Source organism: Hippoglossus hippoglossus, chromosome 4, assembly GCF_009819705.1.
Source record: "Hippoglossus hippoglossus isolate fHipHip1 chromosome 4, fHipHip1.pri, whole genome shotgun sequence".
Classification (NCBI taxonomy): Eukaryota; Metazoa; Chordata; class Actinopteri; order Pleuronectiformes; family Pleuronectidae; genus Hippoglossus; species Hippoglossus hippoglossus.
In genome coordinates this window covers 9,936,639-9,946,107 of record NC_047154.1, presented here as the reverse complement: position 1 = coordinate 9,946,107, position 9,469 = coordinate 9,936,639, and the positions used below count along the sequence as shown (strand labels likewise).

The window sequence follows — 9,469 nt, the reverse complement described above, 5'->3', positions numbered from 1 at the left end:
CTCACAGCAACTGGCACAGGACCTGACACAGACTGCGGGTGGTACTGTGAGTCACTGTGGAGAAAGGAGAAGTGAGACATCCTCTGTAATACAAATAGTTTCGCTCTGATTCAATTCCTACGCTCAAGAAATATGGGTTCATTCGAGATGATAATATCCATTTTGTTAAAGATTAAAAAGATTTTTTTCAAACTTGTGTTTGAGTGTGTCTCTGTAGTGACAGTAAATCAATGTAGTCCGATGTCAGCATGGCGATCATGTATTTAAAACTGGATACACGCTCGTACTCTTCCAGACTTTGAACAGATTCTCGTTAAAGTTTGAGAACTCCGTCCATGACGTGAAATATTGCATCTCCATCAACACCTCAAGAGAAAATCATTGCATATAGTGACCACACTCTTCAGCTATTGCTTTGTGTGCCTGTGTGTTAAACTTCACTCTCAGACTGTCGGAATGATTTAAGGGTATTACTCTATTTGTATGTTAGACACAGTGAATAGTTCAGTCTGTGACATGTTGTTTGTGTCTTAACATCCTGAAATATTTGTATCCATGAAAATCCCAGGCCTTGAAACTTTGGTATCATTGGGTTCATTTGTCATTTTGTATCGTTGATCTTTAAATCTAGGGTTGGTAATCTTGGAAAAGCAAGCGAGAACAGGCTACACTTTGGAAATCTGCAACTGATACATCCCGCCCCCTCGCATCAGCAAAGCTACGCCGCCAAAACACGTGAACGTGAATGCCTGACAAATGCTACAAGTCAACTTCTCTGTTACAGACACCGGCCTTTTTTTCAGATGACTTTATTTATTAATGGCGAGAAGATTTCAACACATGGGATAAAAAGAGTTTCGGGAAACAAGTGACCAACCCTACCTCTAAGTTATTAATATCTGATTGTAATTTGACTGAGGTTATTGACCAATTTCTATCCCGTCTTCCTCCTTCTCACCATCTTCTTCTTCTGTGAGCGACATTAAAAGTTTGTAGACTAATTTTTGTCGTTAAATCCATTTGTGCCCTGAGACAGTTCCTTTCAGGAGACAACGTGGAGTTCAGCGAAAAACACTATTCTCATAACAAGCCTCTGTATTAATTATATGTTCCATGATAAGTTCCACAGGGCATCATTTGGGCAGAAAGAGCAGACCTCAAAAACACCGTATAAAAATACTCATAAGCTTTCGACTTTGTCCCGTTTGGAATCTGAACCGAAACATAACACAATGAAAATGCAAAAACGATCATGCGAGAGGATTATTGGCACAGTATAATGAAATCCAATGGAAGGGGAATGGTAACAGTCCCAAACAGACCAGAGAAATTCCAATTTCCACTCTCATTATGCAGTAATGGCTCAGGCATTAGTGAAATGAGGTGAATAGAATGTCAGGTCCGGGAGAAAAGGTCCTCTCCCAAATGCGTTTGGACGCAACTCAGCGGCATCTGATGAACTGTTACTGGGGCATTAATGATAGAGGCACACTGAAAGATGCATCCTGCAAAGTATCTGCACTGTCCTTGGCTGTTGATCAAAACTTTAGCGTTTATAGTGAGGTCGAGCTTTGTAGGAGTTTCATTATCTCTACGAATTGGCTTTGGCAATCGCGACTGCCGCTGCCAGAAATGTGACATTCAGAGTTAGAAAAGAATGGATTTACATTTTGATTGTGTGACTTCGAATGAGTTTACATTTAGACTGGTATAAAATTTCTTGTAATTAACTGGCAGTATATTATTATTTCTACGAAGTAATACTTTCACAAAGTGTGAGATATAACTAATCTATTCAGAAAACATTTCTGCTGTTAAGACGAGGTGTCGTTTACTCAGGTATAGCTGTTGAATTTTAAAGCTACATTAATATATATTCACCCACTTGGAGGCAGAACTCCAAAACAAACAGAGACACAGCTCTGACAATGAGATTACAAACAAAGTCGATGCAAAGAAGCGATACGAGTTTCAATCCTCTCACGTCACAACCGCGCAAAATTTGCATCGTTCACTTCATCCTCTTGAGTTGAGATATTTGAACTGAGTAAGATTTGCACGACACGATGTTGCTAAAGCCAATCAGTGACGTTAACTGTAATGGTAACATTATTTGCTTGCTTGATAGCTTACAATTAGTTTCATGTTTTTATCCAAGACAGTCTGAGTTTAGGCAAGTACGATAGCTATTAAACCAAAGGGTGCAACGTGTCTCTGTGTGTCTGGGACAGACACAGAGACGTCTCACTGTTTATCAAGCAGTTCAGTCAACTCTGTCGCCACTAAGAGTCTTTTGGGTTGACTTACCAATGCAAAATCATAAACTATCAATTAAGTACAAATGAACGAATGAATACAGAATCGTTACCACTTCTCCTCCTTGTTAGTTTACTGTACGCTATACAATGTAAACTACGACTTTGACTTTTCTATTTGCAGATTGACATAGTTTAATGTTTCCTGTTTGTTTGTGATGTTCCTCCCTCACCACTTGTCTTCTCTGTCCAATTTTATTGGAAAATTCCCTTTGAATTATAATTATAATGTAGCAAAGCATAGACTCAATTTGGGATGGTCCACATTCAGAATAGCTTAGATCGTATTTCGGGATGTTCTTTATGGTGAGAATAGTTTAAAGCCCCCGACGCTAGAGTAATTGTGGGTCTTAAAACCAAATGAGCTATATGAGGCTATAAATAAGCAGATTTGAGTGATCACTCGCATTGCACTCATTTGACTAACTGTTACTATAAAAAAATATTGATTAATGCAGTTTTAAATAAAAAAAATAGACATTTCCTTTTGAAATCGATGGCTTGGCTGGAACAAAACATCTTGTCCCACAGATGTAATTTCAGTTTGAAGGATATTCATCGTATATATATATATAAATAGTTCACTTTTGTGCTTACATTTGCTCTGATGTTCTATTTGAGTTGAGAGTCAATAACAGTAAAACACACCTATTTTAATATCAAAATTGTTCATGACTTTTTATGAAGCCATGGATTATTATGCTTTGTGAGGAGAATAATGTGGTAGATACAGTAGTTAAGACACTTTAAAGTGCCAACTTCTGTTATCAGGTCCCTGATTTTCTTTTAGTCCCATCTGGCCCCAGATTTCCATTAAATGAGCGGAATGAAATGGACGGTGAAGCAGATATACCCATTTGGTTTTAACTACTTACTGAAATACAATAAATAAAGGAGGGGGATATCAGCAGATGCTACGTTACCACTACTGTTATGTGCATCTACTATTTGTGTGAGTAGAAATGTCTTGATGCTGCAGATTCACAAGTCACCATACAGGCTTTATTATATTAGAACAGTCATCTCTAAGATTATCCTCGCAGCCACTCAGTCAACATTCATACATTCGGAGAGTCAAACTGGGGTGAGTAGAGAGAAGAGGAACTGTAGGGGGGAGAACAGAAATCCTCCCATGTTCGTGCAGGGATGCCCCCTAACTGAGTCCCTCCTGCAAGAGTTTGATTAACATCACAAGTTTGATGACAGCCTGGATCTAACTTTGATGTGGTCTGTCTCAGGAAGGCTCACAACAGAGTCCTTCTTGGGTCGTCCCGAGTCCCCCAGACCTATTCCCACACCCCCGACCGCCAGTCCTGCAACAGCCCCAAAACTCTGTGCAGAACCAGGCAGCGATGCTACAGGGAACGCCCCCACAGACATTTGGTGGGGCAGTACCACCCTGTGTGGTATAGCGCTGCGAACCCCTGTGTGACCTGATGGGGTCTGAGGGGGTCCAATGGAAGTAGAGGAGACTCGTGTAGAATGGGGTGGACTAGGGCCACCTGGTTGGGCCCCCTCATGAGGCAGTGAGGGCTGAGACACTGACAGTGCTCTGGCGTCTTGGCTCAGACTGGCCATTTGCAAGGAATGGGTGCTCTTATGTGTGCTGAGCCGGTGTGCAGGGCTGGCTATGTGCTGCTGGGCCAGTGAAAGCTGAGAGCCTGAGGCGGGACCAGCCAGTGCACTGGACCCATAATGGAATGACCGTCCTCCAACAGCCAGCGGGCTCTGGACAGGGGGGCTGGTCAGGACCGGAGCAAAGGCACCAGAAGCAAGGAGCTGAGCCTGCAGGGGAGAGGCTGAGACAGGGCTGGACACACTTTGCACCACCTGGAATCTCCTCACCATCCTTGGGGACTGAAGGTTCCCTGCTCCCACTGAGTTCCCCTGCATTGGGGCACAAAAGTTCATGGCGACTGCCTGCTGCAAAGTGGCAATTGCTGAATTTTGAAGCTGGTTGGAGGAACCCGGAGGAGAAAAGATCCCACTATTTAGAGAAGGTGTCATGGACATGGCCCGTGGTCGTGGTACATCCACCTGTTGAACCATCTCCCGATCATATTTAACTATCTCCTGGATCATCTCATTCTCATGGTTGTTGAAAACACCCGAGTTCAGATCATGTTGAACTTTGTGCATCAGGATCGAGTTCTTCTTGCCTGCAATGAGACAGAGACAGAAAAGAGCACTGTTGCTGAAGTAGATACTAATGGTGCTCCTGCCTTTTTTGCTAGAAACAGAAATAACAACTTTATCATTTACCGTTATCTATTTCATTCTATTCCTGGTGATACCACACACAGTGCCCTACACATAACCTATACTTTCCCTGTCATGGGGACAGGGAGTCAGTGTTGTTGTAGACTTACCTCAGCAATGACATTGTGACAAGGAGTATGTGCTTCTACATATGAAACAGCTGATTCGGTGATGCATTTGTGTGTGTCTGTGTATATGTACTCAGATACTCTGCATGCACTGGCCCTCTAGGAGAAAATAGAAGTTACCTTGGTGTAATTCTAGCTCTATAGGTATGTGTGTAGCTGTGACCGTCCGTGTGCTAGAACAGTTGCAGTATTTGAATTTGATGGCGTGAGAGTTACTAGATTACCAGCATCACATGGGCTCCCCTAACCCCCCTGTCTCCACACACTCAAAAATCAGAGAAGAAGTACAGCAGATTGTGTAGAATTCTGATACAACAAGAATTGCACAAACCTGTGGATATACAAAGAACCCAATAAAGGTCAAGGAAGAACCCCTTTTTTTTTTAACTCCTCTTGTATGGATTCAGCAGTCTATGGCATAGTGATGTCCCCTCCCAGGCATTTTCAGTTCACTTCACACTTAAAATCAGGTGACTGATGATCTCTCATGACAGCCACACCACCTTAACAAGTTAAAAATGACCTTGACAACTCTCGTGTGGCATCAAGCTGTGAATGACGCATACAGATTTAATTGACTGTGACTTTTCACCAGTAAGTGAGACTGACGAGGAGGAGGAGGAGGTTTGTTGAATACCCTTGAATGCAGATGACCGATCATCGACCTGCAGAATGCTGCAGAGTTTCGGAATACCTACAGTCACACCATCAAAATGTAAATCAATGCAGCATCGATAAAGTTGTGCAGAGATCCGGACTCATGAGAAGGGGCATAGCCATTAGCAATAAAACATACTGCTGCACCCACTACACGAGTCATGATTGAGACATAACAGAAGGAAAGAGTGTGAGAGAGTCTTCACATCTGTCCTCACATGGTTTATCACTGACCATGGCTGTGCCAGCAGAAGCATGAAGAGCTGAAATTCCATCTTTACTGCTGACAGGAAAGTAAGACGAGTTTGCTGAACATTTTTGTGTCTTAAATCTGCTGAGTTCCTGCTCTCTGCAATGATGCAGGAGGTAAACAGAGACATATCTCTTCTTGATGAACAGAGACAGGAGAAGCCTATTTGGCAAAGGAGTCTTTCTAAAGAGTGAATTACTTGCTTTGACACGTGAAGAAAGGCAACTAATGACAAATTGAGGCAGACAAACCCTCGTTATGCAGCTTTCTTTTATTCAGTTAAGGAGAAAAGTAGAAAATACAAACCAGGTGATTCTCTGTGATAAACACAAATAAGATCCCCACTACTGAATCAGATGTTTCCGTTGATGGATCAGGATGCATTCATTTGTTGGACAACACCTCCTTTTGTCCATTTTTCTCTGGACTTTTTAAAGGATGGATGGGCTGAAATGTTGGTATATCCGGAGCACCCAGCCATTGATAATGATGTTAATGCTAAATGAGCCACAGGGTCAATTCCTGCTCAACAAATGCTGCTCTGGAACAAGTTTGGGACCAAAGACAAAAAAATTCTGCTGCTCCCCACAACATCTGTTGTACCTTAGGGACAGGGAGGGACTTGAACATGTCGAGACATGTGCATGGGCCTGTGGGAAATTGAAGTAGTGCATATAGCTATTTTCCGCACCACCGTCACTAGCAGTAAACTTGGTTCTCCAATGCAGCAGGTGGGCTACAGAGTCAGCCTGAGTGATACCTACTTAAGGAAAAGGTCACCAGGAGGAGAGGGATGGGAGGAGGCAGATGTTGACTGTGATGACTCTTCTGCCCTCCTGTTGCATTGATTCCAGCTGTGCCAAATATACAGAGACTACAGCATGGGCTTCACATGGGAGAAGCCAGAAGAATAACTAAGACTAGGTCTTCATCATAGTTATGGTCTGGCTCGTTCTTGGTATACCTCCTGGGGAATGGTCAGTAGCAAACATATGGTAGGAGCAACACCTAAGGGTGACACTAACTCGCTGATGGAGCTTGAGGGTGGGCTGAAAGAAAAGGGAACAGGGCATCCACATAGGAAGATAGGAACACGAGTTGTCCCAGGTGCCACTAGACGTTATAAGTCCTTTATAGATCAGAGCCCATAAGATACCAAAGTAGTTGATAAGCTGAAGCTGCCACTGTAGCAGACATAAGCAAACACAGGTACAACACATCCACTATAATTCCAATGAAAGACCTCTGTAAACCCTCAAATCACTGGTATCCTGTTTCCTGTACTGATCTTAGGTGACACTGTGTTTACAAGCATCTTCATAACTGTACGAAATAATGACAAAGAATCCTCCAGCTTCTTCTTCTTCTTCTGTATATGAGTAAGGTAATATTATTTAATGTTTTATAGGGTATGGCTGATGTAGGAAGCCTGGTTTCATAAATAACATGTGTAATCATGCATCAGTCTGAACTGGTCCAAAATGTGATATGCAACAAAAAACTCTTGTCAAACATGACAGAACTTTAAGATAAATTTTAGAGGAAGATAATGTTGGAAGCGTTGGAATAAATTGAATTTTAAAATGAGGATCTCGTCAAGTTGCATCCATCTCTGTTTACAGTTCAAACGATATGTTGCGTCATTATTTTAGAGTGTGTCATTAGATTTTATATTCTTACCATGACTTCTGATAACCCCCACTGTGTTTGATCCTTTTTTCTGACGGAGAGTTAATTAAGATCCCGTTAGTAGTCATTAATATGTATTAAGTACACATGGAGTCAAGTGGGGATATTTAGTTGGTGGTTACCTCTTGAAGCAGAGAGGTCAGTCTCCCCCCGAATACGTGATCTGACTGACTGAAGGCTGCTCATGTGTGGAATCTGGCTGCTATGGCAACAGCTGGCAGCTGGCAGATGCAGGGCTTTTGTTAACATGTGAAGTGTGGTCATGTGACAGGCGGATGTGACATCAGCTGCATTGCTGACCTTGGGGGGGCATAATGTCAGAGGACAAAAAAAAAATAGCACGTTTTGTTTACTCCCTTACAATGAGCTCCCAAGGCTCCAGTAAGACAGCCGTGTGTGTGTGTGTGTGTGTGTGTGTGTGTGTGTGTGTGTGTGTGTGTGTGTGTGTGTGTGTGCGTGTGTGTGTGTGTGTGCGTGTGTGCAAATACAAAGCGAGGATTGTCACTGCTGAGCATTCATTCGATCAAATTAGTAAATGCATCTAGAGAGGGATTACAGAGGTACAGTAACACAGGTGATCTTTCTCAGCACATTCTGTCATATTTCAGGTGTCACACACACAGTTTGTTAAGTAACTGTTTTCCACAGGGAACATTCGGTTCTCTTACACAAATAAACCCAATATACTCAGTGATTCACAGCCATGAATACACTTTTACACGCTTCCTTTTCTCCGCCCCACACGTCGTCCCTGTCAGCACCATTCATACATCACACCACAGCTGTCAGACACAGACATCATGCTAATGAATGGACACATTCTCCTTATGCTTCACTTCATCATATGAATGAATCATCTATACCTGGGGGTTGTATCTGGGAGATATGATGCTAATTTTCCAGGAATTAATCTCTTTTTTTAAATGTTTATACGTATATATATATTTATAAAAATACAAAAAAGGACTTAAAAATAAATGCTTCATGGGCTCGTGAGCTGGTTGACTGGACAATAATTTGACAAATTTCATGCCAGCGTTTTGTCTGAGTAAAAATGTATCTGACATTATGTTGGATGGGCAAAAAATAAAATTGAAGTAATGAGGTAATTCTACACAATCAGAGAATAATAATATAACTCAGTGAGCACCTGAGTTTAAAAGATGCTGTGAAAGACATGTGCCCGAAAAAGGGCTGGACGATATGGACAAAATTTTTATTTTTATAGACTGATTTTTGCTCCGATGTAAAGGTTGTTGTTTTAAACTTTTCTTCATGAACAGAGAATTACAAGCGAAAAGCATTGAACAGATCTGATTCAGTTGATCAATTGTGTGTTTTATCTCCTGCTGACACAATATATCAGCATTATGTCAATATATATTGTTCTTCTATTATATTGCTAATGATGAAAATTGTATTGCGCTAATTTATGATATTGTTTTATTGCCAAGCTCTAGCCCAAATTCAAAAGACACTAATCAGCAGTGTTTACAAATACGTCTCCGGGTGATCTTACCTATTCTGTCCAGTCTGTCAATGGCCACCGTCTCAAAGGCCCTCCTCATCATGGGATACTCCTCCAGCACCTCGTTGAAATTGTCCACCGAGAGGGAGTAGAGGCGACAGTATGTGTCCGCTCGCACGCTGGCCGTCCGTCTACCTCGGGTCAGCAGGCAGATCTCTGGTGGGGTGAAAATAAACCAGACGAGGGGCTGTTGGTCAGATTTTTAAAAAAGGCCAGGCCACAACACTTTATATTGTAACAACACTGTTACAATAAAAAAAAATAGAGCTTAAAATATGTGTGGGTTGTACAAAACTATGTGCAAATGTGCGATCATAGTGAAAATGGTTAATGCAGGCAGTCGCTGTGTGGAGTCAGGATGACGCACTGACAGTAACACTGAGTATTTCCTCCAGCACTGTACAGTTATGTTAAGGAACCACACTATATTTGGAGATGTGCAGCTAAGCTTCATTACATTCAGTTGTTCTCTCTCTCCCTCCCTCTAGTATTTTAGCTTTCCTCATCTATGGGCTGGGGATGACTGTTGTCTTGACAACCATATGCCCTCCTTTCACCTCTCGACCTCTCCTCACTCTCTGGGAGGGGGGGGGGGGGAATGAAATGCAAGGAGACTCCACTAGAACGTGCATGGTGGCACTGG

General features: G+C 42.2%; 1 protein-coding gene across 1 annotated transcript in view; it reads right to left on the bottom strand.

Moving 5' to 3' along the window:
- Positions 1-3,295: 3,295 nt before the first annotated feature.
- The window catches only part of hcn2b (hyperpolarization activated cyclic nucleotide-gated potassium channel 2b), a 39,544-nt gene continuing 33,370 nt past the window's right edge, over positions 3,296-9,469 (bottom strand). Inside the window, exons 7-8 of the mRNA XM_034582164.1 lie at positions 8,818-8,982; positions 3,296-4,474 (exon numbers count right to left, since the gene is read on the bottom strand). Coding sequence (XP_034438055.1) covers positions 3,504-4,474; positions 8,818-8,982 — 1,136 coding nt within the window. The 3' untranslated portion in view covers positions 3,296-3,503. The remainder of the gene's footprint in view (positions 4,475-8,817; positions 8,983-9,469) is intronic.